Source organism: Protobothrops mucrosquamatus, unplaced genomic scaffold (assembly GCF_001527695.2).
Source record: "Protobothrops mucrosquamatus isolate PMUCROS unplaced genomic scaffold, P.Mucros_1.0 scaffold593, whole genome shotgun sequence".
Classification (NCBI taxonomy): Eukaryota; Metazoa; Chordata; class Lepidosauria; order Squamata; family Viperidae; genus Protobothrops; species Protobothrops mucrosquamatus.
This window is the reverse complement of record NW_015386892.1, coordinates 662,798-687,439: the sequence shown is the minus strand read 5'-3', so window position 1 is coordinate 687,439 and position 24,642 is coordinate 662,798. Positions and strand designations below refer to the sequence as shown.

General features: G+C 48.1%; 1 protein-coding gene across 1 annotated transcript; it reads right to left on the bottom strand.

Moving 5' to 3' along the window:
- Positions 1-1,121: 1,121 nt before the first annotated feature.
- BICDL1 (BICD family like cargo adaptor 1) lies at positions 1,122-24,425 on the bottom strand. Its single transcript, XM_029284439.1, has 11 exons — positions 24,303-24,425; positions 19,018-19,233; positions 14,311-14,427; positions 12,946-12,957; positions 9,444-9,590; positions 8,423-8,602; positions 7,739-7,957; positions 6,690-6,833; positions 5,739-5,869; positions 4,196-4,316; positions 1,122-1,331 (listed from the first exon to the last, which is right to left on the bottom strand). Exons 1-11 carry the CDS (start codon positions 24,423-24,425, stop codon positions 1,122-1,124), a joined length of 1,620 nt encoding a protein of 539 aa, XP_029140272.1.
- Between the last annotated feature and the right edge of the window lie 217 nt (positions 24,426-24,642).

Below are 24,642 nucleotides of genomic sequence, written 5' to 3'. Positions count from 1 at the left end.
GATCTTAGGCCAGCCTACCGGGACTGCTTTTGGAAGATCTTGTTAACGGAGGAGGTGTTAAAATTTCTTCTCAGTTGATGCTCTGTCCCCACAAATACCTTCTAGAAGATGTTTTGGGAGGTCCCCAAATATTGTATTTCCACCTTGTGACTAGGCAATCCAGAAGAACAGCTAGTTGATAAGACATTTAGTGCTTATCCTGCTGTTTTTTTATGCCAGTCCAATTTTTCTCTCTGTCTTTCTACCCAGGGGTGGGCAATCTTGGCTCTTTCATGACTCGTGGACTTCAACTCCCAGAATTCCTGAGCCAGCACGGCTCAGCTTGGAAACCTCTCCCTTTCCCCTCAGCATGGCTGGCTCAGGAATTCTGGGAGTTGAAGTCCACGAGTCATAAAAGAGCCAAGGTTGCCTACCCCTGTCCTAGCCCTTATGTGCAATTCAGGCAGACCTCGATTTACAGCCACAGTTGAGACCGACATTTCCATTGCAAGACAGTTGTGGAGGGAGTTTTAGCTCACTTTACGACCTTTCCCACCACAGCTGTTAAGTGAATCATTTAGTTGTTAAGTGAATCTCCCTTCCCCCGTTGAACTCGGCACGTAGGAAGCCAGATGAGAAGCTTACCCATGGTGATCACGTGACCCCGGGGGATAGCGCAACCGTCATAAGTACGTGCCAGTTGCCGAGCACCCGAATTTCGATCACGTGACCCTGGCGATGCTGCCAGGGTCGTAAGTATTCAGTGCCGTTGTAACTTTGAATGGCCATTAAACGAATGGATGTAAGTCGAGGACTACCTACAGAAGGAAACCCAGATTGGAGTCTAACCAAAGCTGATGGTGGTCCATTAAGAGGTCAAGGATACCCTTCCCTGTTAATGCAAAGAGATGGACAAGGGGGTCTGTAAAAGTGAATCGAACCTCACAGCTTGCGTGTCTGTGTGTCTGGGAGTGTGATGCACGCAAGGGCCGGATGGCCTTTTGGCAGGAGGTTGCATGACGATCAGGGCTGGGGGACCATCTGCCACCAGCTTCTCACAGCTTCCTTCCTGACACACACACACACATACCCCATCACCCACCCAACAGGAATAGGGGGAAACGAGGACTGCTCCCTTCCGATTAATTTTTCTTGAAAAAAGAAAACAGGCGGTTCCCTTCGGCCCCAACCGGCTCGGAGCCCTGCTGCTGGAACCTCAGCAGAGGCGAAGGCCGGGCGCGACGCTTGGCTCCGTGGCTGCTGCTGCTGGTGAAGTTGCACGTCATTATCTGGCTCCATTCCTTAGGATGTCTGTCCATCAGCTGCTGGTCGATGAGCCTCTGCATGTCATCCTACGGCCAGGAAGAGAAAAGCTGTTCAGGAGAAGACAGTGACGATGGAAGGGGGAGCGAGAGACAGCAGGGGTCCACAACCCTCGGGCCGTGACCCTATCAAGAACACTGCAGAATTCGTGGAGAGCTTCAGCATTCAAACAAATCAGCCATCCACAGACCCATAGGGGTAAACCATATTTACACATCATTCAAAAGAGACAACAAAGGAGGAAACTAAAAGACCAAAACACGTTCTCTCCAGTAGCCAGTAGAGAAACGAAGATTAATCCCAGACAAACAATCAAGCAGAAAATAATACCCTAATTAAAGAACTACCAAGAAGAAAAACCCCACCTTCACAAGCACTGGCAGGGCAAGTGCTGTTTATAGACAGAACAAACCCCACGTTGTCCAGCAACATTGATGATGTTATTTAGTTGGGTAATGAAATGTTTGCAAAGCGAACAAACCAGCTCGGAGAAGACCAAGGACTCCACAAATATTCCCTTCTATTAAACAAGAGGCAGGCCAGCAAAGTGACAAAGACACTTTTTTCAGATGAGGATCCGACTGCGAAAGATACCTGGACAATAAGTTGTTCATACCTTTCAACACGGACGAGGCACCCATAGTTTATGTAGGACACTTGCATTCCTTCCCTTTCAAAACGGAGGTTAGCTACCTACCTTCCCGCAGACGGTATCTGCTTCGACACCGTGTTTCCGAAATTCGGCGTCTCAGTGACCAACTTCTTGCCGTGCAATTTATGACCCATTTTCTACGCAAGGGGTGGTTTTGAAGCGGGCAGGGGGAGGGTTTTTCCACCTCCCCCACTCTGAAATCACGCCGATGCCCCGTGTAGCAACATCTCGGCGTCCCCAATAGTTTCCGAAAACAACAACTTGACCAGGAGATCTCCAGGTCTCCTGCCTTGAGCAGGGTTGTTGAACTAGAACAGGGATAGGCAACCTTGGCTTTTTTATGACTCGTGGATTTCAACTCCCAGAATTCCTGAGCCACATGGCTCAGCTTGGAAACCTCTCCCTTTCCCCTCAGCATGGCTGGCTCAGGAATTCTGGGAGTTGAAGTCCACCAGTCATAAAAGAGCCAAGGTTGCCTACCCCTGAACTAGAAGACCTCTTGAGGTCACTTCCTGCCCGACGATTCTATGTTCTATGGGTCTAAACCAGCGGTGGGCAACTAGGCGACTTTACGACCTGTGGGCCTCAACTCCCAGAATTCCTGGGCCAGCATGAATTCTGGGAGTTGAAGTCCACAAGCCGTAAAGTTGCCTAGTTGCCCGCCCCTGTTCTAAACCTTGCCAGATTCTGCCCCCAAAAGGATGAAGCGGTAGCCGGGTGGGATGGGACAGGAGGGTATGACATGGGAAAGGGAAGAAGCGGGGGGGAGGGGGCGCTCACCTTAAAGGCAGGAGGGGTGTACGACTAAAGCTGTTGTTACGGGAAGTGATAAAGGCCACTAGATCAGAAACCAGAGAAGCCAAATAGTGAAAAGGCCTGAAGAAGCAAACTGGAAAGAGAAGAGAGAGAGAGAGAGAGAAATGACTTCAAGGAGGAGAGGAGGACACGTTCAACCAGGAAAGCTGCGGGAGACGGGGACAGGAAGGCCCACTTGTGATGCCCCCCCTTGTGCATTCAAGGAGGGATTTGCACAAGGCCAAGCAGAGTTTGAGGGGGCCACCACAGAGTCTAGAAAGTGGCCCCCAGTCCCAAGGGCTCAACTTCAAGCCTTGTAAGGGAAGGGAGGAGATTGCGTTGTAGGTAAAGCCTCTTGGGATCTGCTGGCTGGAAGGGGGGGAGACTAGGAGAGCAGGAACTGGGCTGCTGATATCCTTTGAAGGTCAGTTCTGCAGGTCCTCACCCCCAGGAACAAGGACTTCAAGAAGAGCCCACCTCTACTGAACTCTCCTCCTCCTCCTCCCCCTCCTCCTCCTCCTCCTCCTCCTCCTCCTTCTCCTCCTCCTCTTCTTCTTCTTCTTCCTCCTGCCCCTCCTCTTCCTCCTCCTGTTCCTCCTCCTCTTCCCTGCAAACCCCACTCCCTTCTAACACTGATGATGTTACCTACTTGGGTAATGAAACGTCTGCAAGAAAACAAGTCAGCTCAGAGAGCACCAAGCACCCAACAGCCGCCCTCCTCCTCCTCCTCCTCCTCCTCCTCCTCCTCCTCCTCTTCCCTGCAAACCCCACTCCCTTCTAACACTGATGATGTTACCTAGTTGGATAATGAAACAAGCCATTTCAGAGAGCACCAAGCTCCCAACAGTCCTCCTTCTCCTCCTCCCATAAGGGGTTCAATGAATGTGTATCGTCCACAAATTCATCTACTGCGCCATTCAACCCTGGAGAAACAAGGACCCCATCTGGTCCTGCTGGAGCTGAATCTCTGCCAGTTGGCAGGTGACCTTTTGGAGGGATGTCAAGCCACCATCCAAGCCAGCTTTTCCTCCTCCAGAAGCCCTCTTTAGGGGCTTTTTTCCCCCAAGTGTCCCAAGCTGAGTTCCACCAAAGGGGAAGAGGGTTCGGCTGTCTCTCCTCCCTCCGAGAGTCTCAAAGGTTTCACGAAACCCAGCTTACAATGGATCTAACAAAAGCTTGGAAGTAAGAGGAGCAAGACATCCCTTTCCTTTTCCAATCTGAAACCATTTTTCTTGTCCTGACTTATAGTCTGACTGGATCAAAGAGAAGAAACCAGGGAAGGTAAAATGGTGGAGAAAAAGACACTTTTGGGACGTTCGCCCTGGTTCCCTCTACTTCCAGTCTCCTGGCAAGCGAGGCCTTTAGCTATCAAGCCCATGTGGCACTACCCACAAGAAGAACTCTATGGGTTACGTCAGCCTGAGCCTGACTTCCTCTTCCTCCTACCTGCCAGGCTTCCAGCTGCTGCGAAAGGTTAAGCTTCTGTTGAATGGCATCCAACAGCTGGCTGTTCAAGGACATCATATCCATTCTGCATTTGGCCAGCTCCATCTCGACAGCGTTCTTCCTGAAAAGCACAACAAACAGCCACACAACGATTGAGAGACATTTTGGTTTCTGGCAATCCTTTCCTCTCTTCCTGTCACAATTCAGCCTGGTTTAGGTGTCCGGCTGGGAAATATGGGAACTGCAGTCCCAACACACCTCGTGAGTACCAGGCTTGGGAAAGCTGATCCAGATGGCTAACCTACCAAGCAACCGTGGTCATTCATAAGAGTCTGATTTTAAAAAAAATATATCTCTGCCTACGCAGCCGGGGCTGACAGAACACAATCTCCATTGCAAATATCTTTGCGTTGCAAAAGAAAAAAAGAGGAAAAAAAAACCTCATTTAAAAAATTCCCCTCACAGAATGAATATTAAAGATTGGACTTCCTAAGTAGCCAGTTTCCATGGATACCGAAGAGTCGGTAACCTACACACAGCCTAAAATACCAGAAGCTTCCTGTTTTTCTGGCAGTGAAACTCAAAAGCCAACAAATGTTCTCTGATCAGACAAGAGGGGGCAGCAACGAGGTAGCCATTGGGACTCCCCCCCCCAACCAGACACTTTTGGCTGATAACAATCACATCTGTGCTATGGGTCCATCATCAGAGGAACAGAAAAGGAATAAAAGAGGGAGGGAGGGAGGGAGAGAAGGAGGGAAAGGGAGAGGGAGGGAGAGGAGGGAAAGGGAGAGGGAGGGAGGGAGAGAGAAAAGGAGGGAAAGGGAGAGACAAGTGAAAGGGAGGGAGGGAGAAGGAGAGAAAGGGAGAGAGGGAGGGAGGGAGAGAGAAAAGGAGGGAAAAGAAGAGGGAGAGAAAGAGGGAAAGGGAGAGAGGGAGAGGGAGAGGAGGAAGGAGAGGGAGGGAGAGAGAGGAGGGAAAGGGAGGGAGGGAGAAAGAGAAGGAGAGAAAGGGAGAGGGGGAAGGAGGGAGACAGAATGAGGGAAAGGGAAAGGGAGAGAGAAGGAGGGAAAGGGAGAGAGGGAGAGAGAGAATGAGGGAATGGGAGAAAGGGAGAGAGAGAATGAGGAAAGAAAGGGAGAGAGAAGGAGGGAAAGGAAAAGGGAGGGAGAGAGAGAAGATAGAATCATAGGGCTGCAAGTGACTTCTGAGGTCTTCTAGTCCATCCACCTGTTCAAGGCAGGAGACTTTATACCGTTTCAAACGAAGAGCTGTCCAGTCTATTTTTGAAAACTTCCAGAAAATTTCTCTTTACTTCTAGGTTAGATCTCTCTTTGACAAGCTTCCTCCCCCCACCGTTGCTTCTTGCCCTGCCTTCAGGTCTTTTAGAAAATAGGTCCATCCCCTCTTTTTGTGAGACCCCCCCTCAGATATTGAAAGATAATTATCATATTTCCCCCCCCCAATCCTTCTCTTCAATAGGCTGGACACCCTCAACCTCTTCCCAGTGCCCATTCTGCCCCCCCACAAGCTATCAGCTTACTTAGAGATTGCTTCATCTCGGTCTCTGATAGCCTTCAGGAGCTGCTCACTCATCTCCTTATCTTCTACCGATCCCCGGAGTCGGTCTCTTTCCTCTTTCAGCGACGTCATTTCTACGCTCAACAGAGTCACCTGAGAAGGCAAAAGGGGGAGGAATTCAAGGCAAGGCTGCGGTTGTGGGTTTAACACCAAGGCAAAAGAACAGATCCCTTCGATCTAGAGGTGTCCAGAGCAGGAGTTCGCGAATCAAGAAAGACCAGCTGAGGAAAAAAAAAATCTCTGTGAAGGGAGAAGCTGCTTGTTCAAAAAGCATCTGATTCCTTAGAGGCTGCAGTTTTGGCTTTAGCTGAGGTTGTGTTAGGTGGCTGTGTTGTGTTGCGTTGATCTTCGGTTGAGGTTTTGTCCCACCTAAAGGAGCCGAACTACAAATGGAGGCCCTGGCCTAGGAAGACCTTTGTCCATCTTTAGCTGGTGCCTCAGATGCTTCTGGCTCGGGTGACCGATGTTCCAGCCACTCATCCAGATGTGGCTAGACTACGCAGCCCAGTTTACTTGGGGCTGCCCTTGAAGACTATTCAAAAAAATTTTAACTGGTGCAGAGTGGGTAGTTTGACTGACAGGTGGAAGTCAAGTCAGCAACATAACTGTTGGTTTCCTGGTACAATCCAAAGTGCTGTTTATCACCTATAGAGCCCTTCGGGGCTCAGTTCCGGATTATATTCAGGACCACCTGCGCCAGGTAAAATCGGGGAGAATCTTGATGCTGCCTATTAGTGGCTGGGTCCGTTATCTCTTTATTCTTTTAAAAATAATTTGGGGTTTCACGGTGGCGAGTGATTTTTATTTATATACTTACGTATCTATCTATCTATCGACTCACTATCTATCTCTCTAGCAGAGGAAGACCTTAAAAAGAGCAACGAAGGAATATTCTTGCCCCGTCCCGGCTTGCCTGGCTGTGAAGCTGCTGTAGCTCTTCCAGACTCTGCCTCAGTTTCCCCCGCTCGCCTTCCATTAACTCCCTCAGGGCTCTCGAATCTTCACTCGTTTGCTTGATCTGTTCTTCCAGAGCATCGTCGTCACTTCGCCGAGACCCCTGAAAAAAAAAGGATATAGAAGTCTTTTACCTGGGGATATTAGAGGATTTGTCGAGGTTGGCCTGCGCGCAACTTGACAAAGAAGCGAAGGGAGGTGGGGGGGGAAATGGTTATGATTGGAATGCGTGGGGAGCTGGGAGGGAGAAAAGGAATTTACGCCAGCCGGGTCCCAGCCTGAGAAAGCCACTCACAACCCCTAAGTCAGAAGCTGAGAACTTTCCAAAGGTGCAGAAAGGTGTTTTCCCAAAATAAAGCACTTAAACTGGATTGGTGGACTGGGGGGGGAAGGAAAAGGGGGTTTTACTAGGCTGTGCTTCGCGCCAAAATCTTAGAACTGGCTTTGCTTCTCCTGTACCTTAGATGGATCTGTCAGTAAAATTACACTCTTGGCAAAATGAAAAATGTCATAAACAGGAACCACTTGCCAAGCCTTTGAATTGTCATCACGTGGCTGTGGAGACGCTCGCAAGTGAGAAAAATTGCCATAAGTCGCTTTTTTCAGTGCGGTTCTAACTTCAAACCGTCAGTAAGTGAATGGCTGTAAGTCAAGGGTTACCTACAATTAAGCTCTTAAAAGGGGATCGGGTGGTTAGTAAGAACCAAGAGACACTGAAGTCTTCCTGTGTTGTGTGAACCAGGCCAATACACTGTTTGGGCATGCTATATTATATGAACCCAGTGGCTAATAGCAATAGCACTTAGACTTATATATCACTTCATAGTGCTTTTACCGCCCTCTCTAAGCGGTTTACAGAGTCGGCATATTGACCCCCCCAACAATCTGAGTCCTCATTTTACCGACCTCGGATGGAGGGAAGGCTGGGTCAAGCTACTGAGTCAAGCTACTAAATGCTACTGTTATTAATTGGGTGAGAGGGGTAAACCCCCCCAAAACCCCACTTACCGGGCAATCCGTGCCGTCAATCACGCTTTGGATCAGCCTCTTCAGTTCGCTGAGTGCAGCCCGCAGGCTGCCGGCCGGCACGTCTTTGGCTGACGAGGTTTCGGAAGACTCGTCCATGGAAGAGTCGGTGGAGACGGCAGAATCCGCACTGTCGTTCCCTCGGAGGTGGGTGCACAAGTAGCGGACTTGGCAATAGGCCTCCCAAAGCTGCAGCCTCAACTGGGATAACAGAAAAAGAAAGAAAGAAAGAAAGAGAGAGAGAGAGAGAGAGAGAGAGAGAGAGAGAGAGAGAGAGAGAGAGAGAGAGAAAGAAAGAAAGAAAGAAAGAAAGAAAGAAAGAAAGAAAGAAAAAGAAAGAAAGAAAGAAAGAAAGAAAAGAATTTAGTGACATTTTTTTGTTAGTACAATTTAGTACATCAAAGCTCAGACCATGTTTGTGGGGCTTCAATGGCACCATGATGGCTCCTCCTCCTCCTCTTCTTCTTCTTCTTCTTCTTCTTCTTATTCTTCTTCTTCTTCCTCCTCCTCTTCCTCCTCCTCCTCCTCCTCCTCCTCCTCCTCCTCCTCCTCTGTTGGAATCTGACCACCTTAAGAACATTCAGTTGAAGGAACCACCTAGAAGCCCAAGCCATTCACCAACTGTTGCGCAACTTCCAAAGTTTTCTGGAGCCCACAGCGTCCTACCTGTTCTCGCTCTTGTTCCAGCTCCTCTGCTTCCATGCTCTGTTCAATCTCTGACAGCAAAGACATCCTGGTGGAGTTGAAATCTTGGAGGCTTCGTTCCTCGTTCAGCTCCTCCATCTTGACCTGCAGCTGCCGATACGATAGTCTCACCTCTTGAAGCTCCATTTGGCTCTGGTGCAACTGATAGGATGAAAAGTTAGCCCAGAGAGAGAGAATTAACCAAGGTCCACCAGTGATTGAAACACAACCCAGTTTGGCCTAGAATAGCTGTTGAGGGCCTCCTCCAAGGAACTTCTCAGGAAAAGGGTCGGGATAATGTAGCAGGTGGGAACAGAACCTCAGTGCAGTCTTACTTAATTTAACTTACATTGAATAAGTCATACTACATGAATTAAAGATTACTCCTAGTGAATTTCAATATACACACTTCGACCTACTCTATCACATGGAAAATTAGTTTGACAACAAATTTGGGGTCTTGGGGTGGACCCTCCTGGTTTCAGGGGGAGACGATAATTCTGTGGTCTTGGGTTGAAGGAAACATTGCCAACCAACTAGGGCAATCCATAAGACCTTAGATCTAGGATCTAGAAGGATCGGCTTGCATTACTTGCAATGATCCAGAAATCTCAAGTGGGTTTTCACAGATTGGAAGAAGGGAGATACTACAGAACAGAACAGAATAAGAGTTGGAAAGGACCTTGGAGATCTTCTAGTCCAACCCCCTGCTGGAGCAGGAGACCCTATTACCGTTTCAGACAAGTGGCTGTCCAGTCTCTTCTTGAAAGCCTCCAGTGATGGAGCACCCACAATTTTACTTTACTTTGGTTTATTTAGTGTTACCAGAGGACAAAATACACATATAGTGTTCTGCATGTGTCCCAAACTCTCCCTTTTTCTTGTGTCTCATTGTAGGGCTGAGACGGACCTCCAACATTATTGAGATTCCCAAGACAAAACCCTCTTTGGTCTCCTCCTCCTCCTCCTCCTTCTTTCTGGGTCCCCTGCTTCCATTCCTTACCTGTGTGTCTTTTTCATGGCTTTGCCGTTCCAAAATTAAGACACGATCTTGAAGTTCCTCCACCGTCCCCTGGAGCAAGTTGTTCTCCTCCACCATGGCGCTGAGACGGCGCTCCAGGTCCTGCTTCCGATCCCTCAGCATCTTAATCTGAAAAAAGCAGGGGGTCCCAAGGTCAAGACCGAGCAAGCCTCCCTCCCCACCACCTCTGCTCTGGAGAAGAGAGGGACGCCTGGGCTCTGGAGAGAAAGACCTGGCAGAAAGAAGCCACACCTGTGGACACAGCCTGGAACTGACTGGACAGAGGAATGTGGGAAGAGAACGGGAGAAGGACTGGTCTCTCTCTCTCTCCCCCCACCAACCCCCCCCCTTTTATGGAACTGGCTTGTGGAGTGGGAGGAATTTAAATTTGCGAGCTGGAATGTGCGTTGCCAAGCAAAGGAGAGGGAGGGAAGGAGGCCAGGCGCTCGCTCTGTTCTCTGGAATTCCCGAGGGATTAAAAGATGAACTTGGGTTCCACAAAAGGTCACCGGGCTTTTCCCCCACACCTGCCCGGTTCCCCTCCGCCATGGGTCCCAAATACAAGGCCAAAAACTGTTGCCTCTCTCCCTCCCTCTGGGAAAGGTCCTTTGTGGTTGTGTTCAGCCTGCACAAGGGGTGTGTGTGTGTGGGGGAGGGAACCTCTGAGACGACCATCATTTGTGGCTTCACGTTGCTGAGAAAACCAGGCTGGTCCTAACAAAGTGGATTTTTGGGGGGGAAGAATAGAAATAGAAATAGAAATAGAAAGAGAAAGAGAAAGAGAAAGAGAAAGAGAAAGAGAAAGAGAAAGAGTAGAGTAGAGTAGAATAGAATAGAATAGAATAGAATAGAATAGAATAGATGCAATGGAGTGGAATATAAAGAATAGAATAGAATAGAATAGAATAGAATAGAATAGAATTGAATTGAATTGAATTGAATTGAATTGAATTGGAAGGGAACTTGGAGGTCTTCTAGTCCAACCCCCCCGCTCAGGAAGATTCTGAGAGTTACAAGGGAGGTTTTCTCAGTGGAAGCCCTCCTGTCTCCTCCCAAGGGGGGGAAAAAGCTATTAGGCATAGAATTGTAGCTGCACTACAGATGTTTTGTGTGTGTGTCTTCGTATATAAATCTGTATGTGGGAATATGCGTGGGTGCTTTCTTGGGTGTGCATGCACATATATAAATACACACAAATATACATTGGTGTGTGTGTGAACGTGTACATGTGTACGGGTGTGCCTGTATGTGAATGTGAAAGTGTGCGAAAGTGCGTGTGTGTGTATATACATATGAATGTACATGTAAACATGTACACCCCCCCCACACACAGAAGGCTTCTGTCTACCTGGGTGTGCTCACACACCCACGTGCCTATTTGTTAGGGTGGGGGCCAGATTGCAGAAATTCCAAACACTGAAGTTGCTTAACTGCTGTCGCAATATTGTGCAGCGTAGGCAACATTTTTGCCCGGCCGGTAAGCAGAATTTTCCCCTTCTCCCTCTGCCTTGATAAGACACCACCTTTTCCAGCAAGAAACGTAAGCGGGAATGTCCTGGGAGTTGGAGAAAGGGGGCAGCCCAAACTTACCCCACTTCCTGCTTCCCTAACGTCTAAGGTAGGATTTGCGACCGTTTCCCTTTCAGTTTTGCCTACCCTTCCCCTGTTTTTGTGAATTCTGCTTTTAGCATGCCGGAGTAACTCCTTGAATATATATATATATATATATATGGAACGGTTGCTGGAATTGGGTATGTCCAGTTTAATGAAGAGAAGGACGAGGGGGGGACATGAGAGCAGCCTTCCAATATCTCAGGGGCTGCCCCAAAGAAGCGGGAGTCAAGCTATTCTCCAAATCGCCCGAAGGCAGGACAAGAAGCAACGGGTGGAAACTAATCAAGGAGAGAAGCAACCTAGAACTAAGGAGAAACTTTCTGACAGTTAGAACAATCAATCAGTGGAACTACCTGCCTCCAGAAGCGGTGAATGCTCCAACACTGGAAGTTTTAAAGAAGAGACTGGACAGCCATTTGTCCGAAATGGTATAGGGTTTCCTGCCTGAGCAGGGGGTTGGACTAGATGACCTCCAAGATCCCTTTCAATTTTTATTTTTATTTTTATTATTATTAATTATTATTATTATTATTATTATTATTATTATTATTATTATTATTATTATTATTATTATTATTATTATTATTATTATTATTATTATTAATTTTAGGTGTACATTTGTTCCCAGCTCAGGCATGAGATAAGGAGTCAAAAGTCCCCCAGACGAAGGGAGAGAGAGAGAGAGAGAGAGAGAAAAGAAATACAAGAAAAAAGCTGGAAAGAAAATAAGTCAGATTAACAACTGTGAGATGGTATTTACTCAAGAACCTGACCTGACGTTAAACATTTGAATTCTGTTCTCAGCCAGCACCTTCAAATAAGGCTCCTAATGCAGGCAGTCCCTGATTTATAACCACTTGTTTAGTGACTGTTTGAAGTTACAGCAGCACTGAAAAAAGCAACATGCCGTTTCCCACGTTGCATTTTCTCTCGTCGCACCTTGGGAATTTAAGAAAGATTTCCCACGTGATCCTCCCTCAGGCTTGATGAAGTGAGACACATCTTTCGATACCAATTAGGCAGAAGCCCAGGGGGGAATTAGTGGCTCTCTTGGGTGGTTGAAAGAAGAGAAAAATCTTTTTTGAAAAAAATTGGCGGTGCGATTCAAATTGGGACTTCCAAACCAATTGACTCAAGTCTGATTCAATTAAAGGGGAAAAAGCATTTCCTTCGATCCAGAGAGAGCGGCCATTTCTGGTTTTCGGCAAAACTCCGCCATAGCGAACAATCGGTTTCCTTAATGACCGGTGTTGGTTTAACAGCTGTGAGGTTCGCACTTATGATCTCCAAATTCACTGCAAGAAAATTGACAAACCAACTTGGTCCCCGACCATTATGGCCGTAATGGCCAGGCCCCCTTGTGGCCATAACTTGAGGACTGCCTGTAGAGATTTCTAAGAAGAGTCTCAGATTTCCATCCCCCCCCCCCCCGACACACACACACTAGCTATTCCACATGGATACGTTTCTCCCTCCTAAAATTCTAAAACTCCGGAAACTTTGAAAACTTCCAAAGGATTTTCATGAGCAAAGGCTGGTGGGAATTTCCTCAAAGCATCCCACTGACCATGCAGGAGGGCGAATGTCATGGATCCCACGGGCTTGATCAAGCATCCTAACGGGCAAAGAGGTTTTGTGAGTGAGCATGATAAAGGAGCTTTTAAAGACGGCGTGCTTTAGAGACAGCGGGTGTATTTCATGTATGTTGCATGTCAACGACTCTCCCAGCACCCCATTTGCAGACCAGTGAGACAGAGAGCCCACGAAGAAGCCGAGAAACCAGACAGCCACGGAAGAGGATGAAAACACCCATGCAAATGTGGGATGTGATGACATGCAATTCAAACCTTGTGAAAAGATTCATACTTACTTCCAAGATTTGCTGCTCCAATAAGAGGAGGACGGGGAAGGAGGAAGGAAGGTTAAAATGGGACAATTAGGGTTAAGGAAATGTGGGGTGGGGAACAAGTAATTGGTAAACTTAAGGAAGGGAAGCTAAAGATGCTTTTTTTCAAGAGGCAACTGGACTTTCTTGGTTTCCTTTCAAGATGTTTCGCTTCTCATCCAAGAAGCTTCTTCAGTTCCACCTGAATGGGGGAGAATGGAAGGATTTCTACTCCATTCCCCACCATCCAGTCGGAGCTAAAGAAGCTTCTGGGATGAGAAGCAAAACGTTTTCAAAGAAAAACAAGAAAGTCCAGTTGCCTCCTGAAAAAAAGCATCTTTGGGACAATTATGACCTGGATGACTTGAGGATCTCCATCGACATGAAGGAAGGGAAACATCTCAACTATCTTCTCTAAAGTCTTCGTCTTATCTGGAAAGACCTCTGATGGACAACTCAGATATTCTATAGACACTCTGAGAAATTTCCCAGCTTCACTGCCCTAAGTCCAAATTCTCTCGGTTTTAAGCAACGGGGGGATTCTTCCCACACTTATATCCACAATGGTCTTGAGGATTTCAACACATGCTTTTCGTTCAAAACTTTTTTGAAGGCAGAAACCGGATGAAAAAAAAACAGTGAATCAAATTCATATTTAACCCTGTGTAAGGAATAAACTGTAAGTGACGGGACGCAACAGTGTTATCCACCACTGTTTCTTCAACATTATTTCCTTTTTTCGGTAATAATAATAATAATAATAATAATAATAATAATAATAATAATAATAATAATAATAATAATAATAATAATAATAATAATAATAATAATAATGTCGAAGAAACAGTGGCAGATAACATTTGTCGTGTTGAATTATCCCGTGTGGAATTGTCTGTGGTGACAGTTCCAAAACACCCATTCACTGTGGTGAGATGGCCGCAGCAAGATGGCCGTGGTGAGGTAGCCGCGGCAGGATTGCCCTGGCGAGTTGGCCATGGCGAGTTGTCTTAGACCAGGGGTAGGCAACCTTGGCTCTTTTATGACTCGTGGACTTCAACTCCCAGAATTCCTGAGCCAGCCATGCTGAGGGGAAAGGGAGAGTTTCCAAGCTGAGCCATGCCAGCTCAGGAATTCTGGGAGTTGAAGTCCACGAGTCATCAAAGAGCCAAGGTTGCCTACCCCTGTCCTAGACCCTTTTCAAAGGCAACTTCAGACAAAGCTTCTCCAACCTGGAGGCCTCCGAACTGTGGAGGACTGGCTTGGAATTCTGGGAAATGAAGTTCCCTTCCATTGAGAGGCCATCATCATAGAGTAGAATTGCCCGAGACTGCCCAACCCTGAAGGACTCACCTCTGCTTGAAGGCTCTCAAGCCGTACTATGTGCTGGTTGGTGGATGACCTCTTCTCCCTGAAGTCCTCTTGGAGGACATGAACTTGTGTGGAGAGCTTTCGCTCTGCTTCTGATGCCTGCAATATGAGAAGACACCATCATTTTAATTCACCTTTAGTGGAGCCATGCCTGCCGTTTGCTAATAGCACTAACCAACCTTGGTTGATGCTGAAAAACTAAATTGGGTTGGATGTAGTTAATATTTGGATGAGAAATCAATAGGAAATCCAGGGAGTGTAGCCTAGAAAAAGAAAGAAAGAAAGAAAGAAAGAAAGAAAGAAAGAAAGAAGGAAGGAAGGAAGGAAGGAAGGAAGGAAGGAAGGAAGGAAGGAAGGAAGGAAGGAAGGAAGGAAAAGAAAGAAAGAAATTCTGGGAGTTGAAGTCCACAAGTCATCAAAGGGCCACGTTTGAAGAGCCCTGGTGTAGGGTCTCCTGCTTGAGCAGGGGGTTGGACTGGAAGACCTCCAAGGTCCCTCCCCACTCTGTTCTTCTTCCAACTTGGGAAAAATCTGTATTCTGTATAGCATTCAAATATTATTAACCGAAGAGACAGGGACAGCCTTAGCATTTCTGCAGAGTCATTTCTCTGTGGGCTTTGGATCTTGGAGAACGGGGGTCCCTGTGGGTGACATTTGAAGACTATTTGATGGTCAAAGTTCTGCCAATACACCCAGCTGCGTTTTATTATCAGGAAAGACGCCCAGGATAGAAAGAAAGACCTTCCAGATAATTCCCAGTCATTTCAGACGTCACTGTCGTGTCTCCCTCATTATCCCCAGGCTCACCGTAATGGTACAGTGGAAAGGGGAGGGGGGGAAAGCCCAAAAAAACCCCTCAAAACCAGGAACCACCATCGGGTTACCATGGCAACAGCAGCTGCCCGGGAGACAATGATATACAGTTGCCTAGCAACTGGTGACGGAGGGCTTTTGAGCAGCGGCTGGTCTTGACGTTGTCTGAGATTGATCATCCCTGGTGAAGATCAAGCTGAGCACGCTGGCCTGCCCGGCACGATCTTCTGAGCGGTTCTGATGTGCCGAATGTGGGAGACAGGATGCAAGTCATCTAGCCAGCCTTGGGGAAGGGAGGGGAGGCGGAGGGAAGGGACGCATACGTGCACTCCTAGATTTATAGCCAGCATCGGGATCAGAATTACTAATCAAGCTGCTTGTTAAGGGAGCCTCGCCTGATTTAATACCCGTTTTGGGCCAGGGTTGTTTTAAGTGGATTGCCGCAGATGTTGTGGGAAGAATGCAATTGTTAATGCATTCTTATGCATTAATGCAATTGGATCGATGGATTCCTCCATTGATTTTGTTTGTCAGCTGGGAAAGTCGCAAATGGTGACCACATATCCCTGGGAAGCTACAAGTGTCGTAAATGCATGGGCTATCCCACTTGCTCACTCAAGCACACACACACACACACACACACACACACACACACCCCAAGGGTGTAAGGAGTCTTTATTAAGGCTTCCGAGCCTTAATTGTATTGCCCAGCTGTTCCTTATGCCAGGAGCAGCTCAACCCCAATGAGTTCCATATAGGCTACTCAAATGAAGCCAAGGCTAGTCCTCAAGGCAAAGGCAAGTCTGGTCCACTAGGCCAGGGGTCCCCAACCCCTCAGTCCCTGGACCGGGACCGGGCCGCGGCATGCCAGCAACCGGTCTGCACAAACAAGCAAAGCCACATTCGCAAGATGCAGGCAGCACACAAAACCACATACTCTCCAGTCCATGGAAAGACCTCTCTCCCTGGAACCGGTCCCTCGTGCCCAAAAGGTTGGGGACCTTTGGACTAGGCAAAGGCAAGTTCCCAAGACAGAGGCGAGTCCGTAAGACAAAGGCAAGCCCAGGGAAACAGCTGGAGACACACGATTCGAAGTTCAAGGCAAGAACACACAGCAAGAAAGCAGACATGTCGTTCCCAGCATCGCCTCCATCTCTCTGCTGTGCTAAACAGGCAAAATACGGACTTTTGAGTGCGCATAGAACTTGTTTGACTACCAAGACCAGTAAGTGGTGATGCTCCTCAGTGTTCGTGTGAACAGAACCAGAGCTGGTTGGAATTCTCCATTAGGGTCATCCCAGCTTGCTCCATCGGGAACCAAGGTATGTTTGCTGAAGGATCTGGAGATCCAGAAGAAAGCGAAGAGGTGGGCCACTCTCAGCAGTCAAGAACTATATCCTGGTAGTCACCACTGGATGAGTGAGGATCATCTAAACCAGCTTTCCCTATCAGAGTCCCCTACAAGTGTTGGGATTACAATAGCAAGAGCACTTAGACCTATATACCGCTTCACGGTGCTTTACCGTCCTCTCTAAACGGTTCACAGAGTCAGCATTATTGCCTCCAACAATCTGCGTCCTCATTTTACCCACCTCGGAAGGATGGAAGGCTGAATCCACCTTGAGCCTGTTCAGGATCGAACTGCTGACAGTGGGCAGAAGTAGCCTGCAATTCTGCATTCTAACCACTGCGCCACCACATCTCTTAAAAACTCCTAGAATCCCCAATACAGGCCCCAGGTGTGGGGGCAGCTACACTTAAGGCAACTGCTGAGCCTGGACAATAGACCTCATTCCATCAACCTTGATGACTTTAAGATGGGTAGACTTCAACTCCCAGAATTCCCCAGCCAGCATAGCAAGGGGAAGCCCACCCATCTTAAACCCCCCAAGGTTGAGAAACCCCGATATCGACCAACACATCTAGGAAAATCCACAAAGGGTTGCAGTGAGTTCTCCTTGCTTAAGAGATGCCAACCTCTTTGGAAGTTCTACCAGCTCTCCTGTCCTTCAAGATATTTGTGCCTTTATTTGCTACCATTTAATCTCCCTAGTTTGATCCTCCCTTCAAATTCGAGCTTGTTAGCAGAAGAACAAGCTGGCAGGTCCATCTGGACCTCAGATTAAACCAAGAAGCTGCACATACAATATGTGGCGCTGGTCAGCTGCAGGATTATAACTAAGCATCAAGGCTGCTAGCACATCGCTAACCTGGCAGGAGATTAGAGAAGCTAAGTAATGTTGAAGGTTCTAGTGAGAAACCATCGTATCCCCCAACCTTTCTTTGTAAAAACATCCAGTTTCATGCAATTTTAAGCGTAAGTTGTAAGTCAAGGACTCCCTGTGTGGAACTGAGGAAAAAAACACAAAATGGAGTAGCTTTAAGAGCTGGCTTCAGTGCCAATTTACTCCCTCCAAGGCTAGCTTTGGAGCTACAGGGTCATTTGAGCTAATTCTGCAGGTTCAAACCGGCGGCACCGGCTGTTTTCTGAGATTAGCCAAGGCTACAGAAGCGTAAAAATCCTAAGCAGTACCATGAAAACATTTTGAGATCCGTTTCTACCAGGCAAGCTGGCTTGGAAGCAATTAAGCTGGCACCAGAAAAACCCAGAAACTTCCGATAAGGAGATTTTTTTTATTGTAGGACAGGTGAGAAACCATTAAGAAAGAGTCCCAGGAGACAGCTGAATACATAACAAAACAGCGAGCAAATTTCCAGTGCTCTTTTCTCAACTGTGAGGTCCTTGGCTTACAACCACAACAGGGACCAGGAAATCTGTTGTTAATCAGGGCAGATATGAAGGGAGGCACTGGGTGACCGCATCTTCCCCCCCCCCCCATGGCTGTTAAGCAAAGAACTGCGGACGCTAATTGAGATACCGTATGAGCATGACTTGCGACCTTCTCTGCAAGCTTCCTCATTGGCTTTGACGGGCAGAAGCTACCTGGGAAGGTGACAGAGGGTGATCACGTGACCACGAGGGAGGCCAAGTGCCCAAATCATGGTCATGTGACCGGAGGGAGGCACTTGACAATCATAAGTGCAAGGACTGATCATAAGTCCCATTTTTCCAGCGTAGCTTTGACTGGTTGCTAAATAAATAGTCGTATGTCAAGGACTGGTTTTATAGGGAACCCACAACTCACAACCCCCTGATAACCCGTTTGGAGTTACAACAGAACTGAAAAAGCTGACTTATGACTGTTTTTCGCACTTGCATCCCTACGGTCACGGGATCAAAATTCAGCCACTTGGTAACTGACTCTTGTTTAGGAGGGTGGCAATGTCCCGGGCTCCCTGTTAGGGACTTTTTGACAAGCAAAGTCAATGGGGGAAGCCAGATTCCACTTAACAACCGTGTAACAAAGGGTACAACCACAGTGGCTCACTTAACAATGGTGGCCAAAAGGGCGTAAAAGGGAGTAAAACTCACTTCACAACTGTCGCCCCATTTGTAACAACTGACAACGGTGGTGGTAAGTCTCCCTGTATCGCCGTTTCCCAAGAGAAGGCAGGCAGTCTGGAGCAGGGGTCTTCAAACTTGGCTGAGGAATTCTGGGAGTTGAAGTCCACAAGTCATCAAAGGGCCAAGTTTGAAGACCCCTGGTCTGGAGAGATTCTTGTCATACAGGCAATCAGCAATAAAGACACCTATTAGACCCATACTCTGCATTCTTCTGCTGGCTTGTCCCTGACATTGGGTCTGGTTAATACCTGGATACAGCCATTGTTGTCCTAAGTTGAGGACTGCCGTACAGACTCCTCCCCGTCATAAGGTCTCAGGGAGAGATGCCGTACCTCAACACCTGCAAGCGAGCCCGCCGCATCGGCAGCAGCCTTCCTTTCCTCTCCCCGGGGCCGGAGGCCCTCCCTCACCTTGCTGAGCTGATCCAAGAGTCTTTGGTTCTGTTCCGATAGTTCCTGGACCGCCCGCGTCTTCTCCCGGTCAGCTTCCCGGAGGTGGACCTGCTGCTTCTCCAGCTCGTCCTGCAACTGCTTGACGTCGCTCTCCAGCTCCGAGACGCGGCCTTCCCACTCGCCTTCCTTGTTCTCAAAGCGTCGTCGCAGCTCATGTTTCTCTTGCTCCAGGTGCTGCGTCAGGAAAGGGGAAAGGAAGGCGTGAGCCACCTGGCACGGGAGCCAGCCTTCATCCTTGTATTGTGTGTGTGTGTGTGTGTGTGTGTGTACTGGACTTACAACCGTTCCTTTAGTGACCATTTCAAGTTACAAAGGCACTGAAAGAAGCGACTTAACGACCGTTTTTACCCTTAAGACGGTTGCATCCCCACGGTTGCGTGATCGAAATTCAGATGCTTGGCAACTGACTCGTATTTATGACGGGTTGCAGCGTCCTGGGGTCACCCTTTTGCGACCTTCTGACAAGCCAAGTCAACAGGAAAGCCAGATTCACTTAACAACCGTGTGACTAAGTTAGCCACAGCTTAAGAACTGTGGCTAGAAAAGAGCAACAGATGGAAACCAATCAAGGAGAGAAGCAACCTGGAATTCAGGAGAAATTTCCTGAATGTGAGAACAATTAACCAGTGGAATGACTTGCCTCCAGAAGTTGTGGGTGCTCCGACGTTGGAGGTTGTTAAGAAGAGACTAGACAGCCCTTTGTCCAGAACACTATAATGGTTGGACTAGAGGACCTCCAAGGTCCCTTCCAAATCTGTCTAACTATTCCTCTTCTCCTAGGCTTTTCAAGATTTACTAAATTGTTACCAGGACCAAACGCCCAGCACAGGGGAACAAAGGAAAGAGGATCCTTTTGGAGAAGGCAGAAACATTAATTCTGTTCTCCATGTGTCTCCTTTTCCATAGGATGCACTGGCATGCCAGGTTTGTTTGCTTTGGGGGGTAGCATTTTGCGTGACTCTAAACAATCGCCAGGAGATAGCGAATTCTAGTCCTTCCTTAGGCATAAAAACTGGCTGGGTGAGTTTGGGCCAATCCTTCTCTCTCTCTCTCTCAGCCCTACCACCTCATAGGATTGTTGTGGGTGGAGAAAATATGAGGAGGAAGGAATATTATCTAGTATATTTGCTGCCTTGAGTTACTTAGAGAAATGATAAAGGCAAGAGAGAGAAAAAGATCTAATAAAAATAAATAAATTAGGTAGGTTCCCCCAATGAGTTATTTATAAAAACAGTAAAGATGGGATACATGCACGCATACTTACCTATATACATAGACTTTTTTGAATGTGACAATCCTCTCTTAACCTTAGGGGCAAATAAACTGGAAACCCTTGTTTTTTAAAAATGGGCTTAAAAAAAATAAATAAGGGCAGAGGCTTAATTTTCATGGCAGCCTGTTGTTGGATTGTTCGATTCTGAATTGCAGATCTGTTTGGAGGGCTTGTTCCAGGCCCTAAAAAAAGTGCAGAAAACCCCGCTGGCTGCCTTTTCAAAGAGACCAGCGGAGAAGTTGTTTACAAAAAAAACGCTTGGTTGCTTTTGAATGCCAGAAATGTTATTTTCTCGAAAGGCTTCCTGTTTTCCTAAAGCATTCCGGCTGGAGGTCAAGGGATGTTTGAATGGAGCCTTCGGTGCAGCAAAATTGGGTTCCAGGCAGGCAAGAATTAAGCCCATTTTATATAAACCGGGTAGAATGTGTGTGTGTGTGTGTAGGGAGGGGAAGCAGAAGAACCCAGCTTCAGATCGACAGATGGGAGTCTTGGGAATAAAGGACATTTTGAGCATTTGCAAGCAGAACAAACAGGCTAGCTAGGCTGATAGAAAACAAGCCTGGAGGAAAGTACTCAATTTGAAGAGAAGCTTGGCAATCGGTGGCAGAAAGAGGCTCACTCGGTATTGAGGGAAAGCAAAGCTGGAGGGTCATCTTGGAAGAACACTCCGTTTGGCGTTTCTTCGCTAAGAAAGGGTTGGACTGGATAGCCTCCCAGGGTCCCTGAAATCCTCTGGTCTGGATTAAACATTGCACAAAACCAAACATGGATGTAATAGGCTACAGGAGCGCAGTTGTTACGATGTGCATGGATGGAAACTAATCAAGAAGAGAACCACTCTAGAACTAAAGAGAAATTTCCTAGCAGTGTGAGAACAATTAACCAGTGGGACACGTTTTCTCCAGAAGTTGTGGCTGACCCAACACTGGAGGTTTTGAAGAATGGACCCAGCCATTTGTCCAGAATGGCATAAAATCTCCTGCTTGAGCAGGGGGTTGGACTAGAAGACCTTCAAGGTCTCTTCTTGTTATTCTCTTCTTAAGGATCAAGGAGACTTCCCCGGCAGTACACTTGAGGGAATATAGGTGTCCGTCATTCATAGACGGTTGCATAGCGGTTGCATTCATGCATTTGTGAAATTTAATGTTCTGGCTTGAGGGCTCTCAAACAGCAAAGCTCGGAACAGGAAGTCGGATCGATCAATCAGCATGGAGGACGCACAACGCTGCTCAACACACAGTTGTGATATGGGAGCTATTTGTGTCAGCCTGTTTGCAGTCTTCTGCAACCTTTACTTACTTACCATCAACCCCTTCGCAGTGTAGGTATTCAGTGACGGCTATGGACAGTTGTGGGCAACTCTATTTGACAAATTTCTATTATGAAGCAAGGCAGTTGTGACTAGACTAGACTAGACTAGACACATACTCAGTTCCCTCAAACATGCAGCATACGGTTTCACTTCCAGAGTTCTCATCATTTTTGTTGCTCTTCTCTGCCCTCTTTCTAGGGTGTTGGCATCCGTTTTGTATCATGGTGACCAAAACTGGATGCCGTATTCCAAGTGTGGCCTTACCAAGGCGTTGTAAAGTGGTGTCAGCCCTTCTCGTGATCTTGGAACTATCCCTCTATTGATGCAGCCTAGGACTGCGTTGGCTTTTTTAGCAGCTGCAGCACACGGCTGGCTCATCCTTAAGCCGTGATCCAATAAGATACCTAGATTCCTCTCAACGTCCGTGCTCCCCAACCTCTGGCGCTTCCAAACTTTTTTATTTGGCCTGGGGCCCTGAGGGGGTGGCTCACCAATGGGGGGTGCTGAGGGAGTAAGAAGACCTCGTCCTCATCCTGTCCATCTCATAGCTCTCTTGGTTTCAGTACAGGTTTTTAATTGATATGGTTTTACTTTGTTCGTGTTTTCATTATTTTTACCTGTTTTGTCACTTGCAAGCTGCCCAAAGTCATCTTGCAGGGGAGATGAAGGGGCATAAAAATGTAATAAACTACGAAAGCTATGAAACTACGAAAACTTTGCTGGGTTCATCTTGTAGTAAGCTTTGGTTTGTTCAGCTCAGATAGTAACAGATCTAAATAGTACAGTATCAAAGACCGTAAACTGGTTACAGACTGGCTTTGGTCAGATCCCTAGTACCCAATGGACAACAGTCCTACTTAACTATGAAAACTTTGCTGTGTTCACCTTGTAGTAAGTTTGTTCAACTCCGATCTCAACAACCCAAACTGGCCTAAGTCACAACGATAAGCCATCCATCATGGTTTAGATGTCACTAGGGCTGGGTTCACACATAATATTAACTCGCTACACAACATACCGAAGCTTAGTATAAGCTGTGGATTCTATGAATAGAATCCCTTGCTTAATCCAGCTAAGTCCAGTTTTAATTGCTCAGCTTCCCACCTAGAGCTGCACTGTTTGAGTTGGGCAGCTTTATAAGTCTTAAAAATAAAATATTTTCAGGCAACTGGTAATCAGTGAAATCTGTATTGCTTCTCTATTATTTCCAGAAGGGTTGAAATTTGAATTTTTAGCATATTTGAACAGGGTTGTTGACGCTTCAGCCTGAAACATGGCAGAGCTGTTGCTGGTCAGCATTGACCGTCTATATCAGGGGTCTTCAAACTTGGCCCTTTGATGACTTGTGGACTTCAACTCCCAGAATTCCTCAGCCAGGCACACGTGCCTGGCTGAGGAATTCTGGGAGTTGAAGTCCACAAGTCGTAAAAGGGCCAAGTTTGAAGACCCCTGGTCTATATCACATGGACTGAAGACGTCAATGGGGAGGAGGGGACTCCCAGGTCCCCAAAGTATCAGACGTTGACCTGGGATCCAACAGGCCAAGAAGAAAGTCCAGCCAAGCCCAAAATGCTTAATGCTAAGGAGGAGAAACCAGTATTGACCCACAATCAATGGGAAAAGTCCTGTTTGTACTTTACTGAATCCAACAGGTCACACGAGCCCAACAATTCAACAATCAAGTTCACCCAAGGGTGAAACAGGGTTTGTGTTTGTTTGTGGCCGGGTGTCAGGTGTGCACAACTCCCTCGGCTGAGAACCCAGGATAATGACACACTAGGGCTGCGTTCATTTAATCTGCGGGAAGCCCTGCCCCTCCCCTAAGCTAACCAACATTTTGTGGTTTACCAAAAAGGCCTGGTTCACAGACATCGCCCAATCTTGTTTTCGCCTCGTTTAGTACCCTCTGCAAATCCAGGAAAGTGGATTCGGTTTACCCCTGAGTAACAGTTGGCTAAATACAGGCTTAAGGGGAGATGTGGGCCTATTTATGTAACCGTCCTCACCTTAAATAGTCTGGCATTTCCCACCCCACCCTAGATGAAACAATTGCAACTCCCATAATTCCCAGCCAGCGTGGGCCTGGAGGAATTGTGCTCTCCGCACACCTGAGAAAAACTGGAGCACACCCCCCCCATGGGCCCACGACTACTCCCCAATGTATTTCCTTCTTCCTCTGGCTTTCCTGCACGTGACATTCAATCAATCCTGGTTTGCCGGCCCCCAAATCTCCTGGCTTGTTTCTAAAGCTCTGCTTAGACCAAGCCGAATCCCACCCTCTCCATGCCCAGCCTCTTTTCCCCCTAAACCAAGGCTTTCCAAGGTGTGTCCATCCTCCGCAGTTTTCCCCAGCCTGGTGCTCTGGACACCATGTCCCATGGCCCCCTCCCAGCCGCTCCCTGTGAAACATGGCTACGAATGCTGGGAGCTGTAGTCCCAAGCCCGCAGAGAAGGGCTGCTCTAGACAAGCGTGGGGATGGCATCTCGCTCGGGGCAGGGGCGCCCTCTCAACCCCGGAGAGATGCTCTCTGCACATGGTCAGAGGGAGACCCCTCCGGCCCGTCCCCTCGGGCTTCTCACGAGGGGAAGGCCGGCCAGTCCTCCCCAGCGGCCGAGTCCTGAGTCACCGCCCCGGCCTGCCAGCCTCGCCGGCCTCACCTCCAGCTTCTCGGTCAGCTCCTTGTACATGCGCTCGTACTGGCGGCTCAGGTCCTGGTTGCGCTCCAGCAAGGCTTTGCCCAGCCGGGCGGCCAGCACCAGGTCCTTCTCCTTCTGCCTCATCAGCGCCAGCAGCTCCGGCTCGGCTGGAGGCGGCGACGCCGCCGCCGGGCCCTGCGCCTCGGCCTCCCCGGGCCCTTCCCCGGCCGAGGCCAGCAGGGCCAGCTCCTCCTCCAGCGCCAGCTCCAGCTCGCCGCCCACCGACGGGGAGGCCGCCGCCGCCGCCGGAAGAAGAGCAGCCGGCCCGCCCGTCTCTTGCCCGGCCGTCGAGGGCGGCGGG

Coding starts and splice junctions, on each gene's coding strand:
- BICDL1 (XM_029284439.1), bottom strand. CDS start 24,425: ATGAGGCAGAAGGAGAAGGACCTGGTGCTGGCCGCCCGGCTGGGCAAA. Junction 14,428..19,017: donor TCTTGGATCAGCTCAGCAAG/GTGAGGGAGGGC, acceptor CTCATATTGCAG/GCATCAGAAGCAGAGCGAAA. Junction 5,870..6,689: donor TACAGCAGCTTCACAGCCAG/GCAAGCCGGGAC, acceptor TTGCCTTCTCAG/GTGACTCTGTTGAGCGTAGA.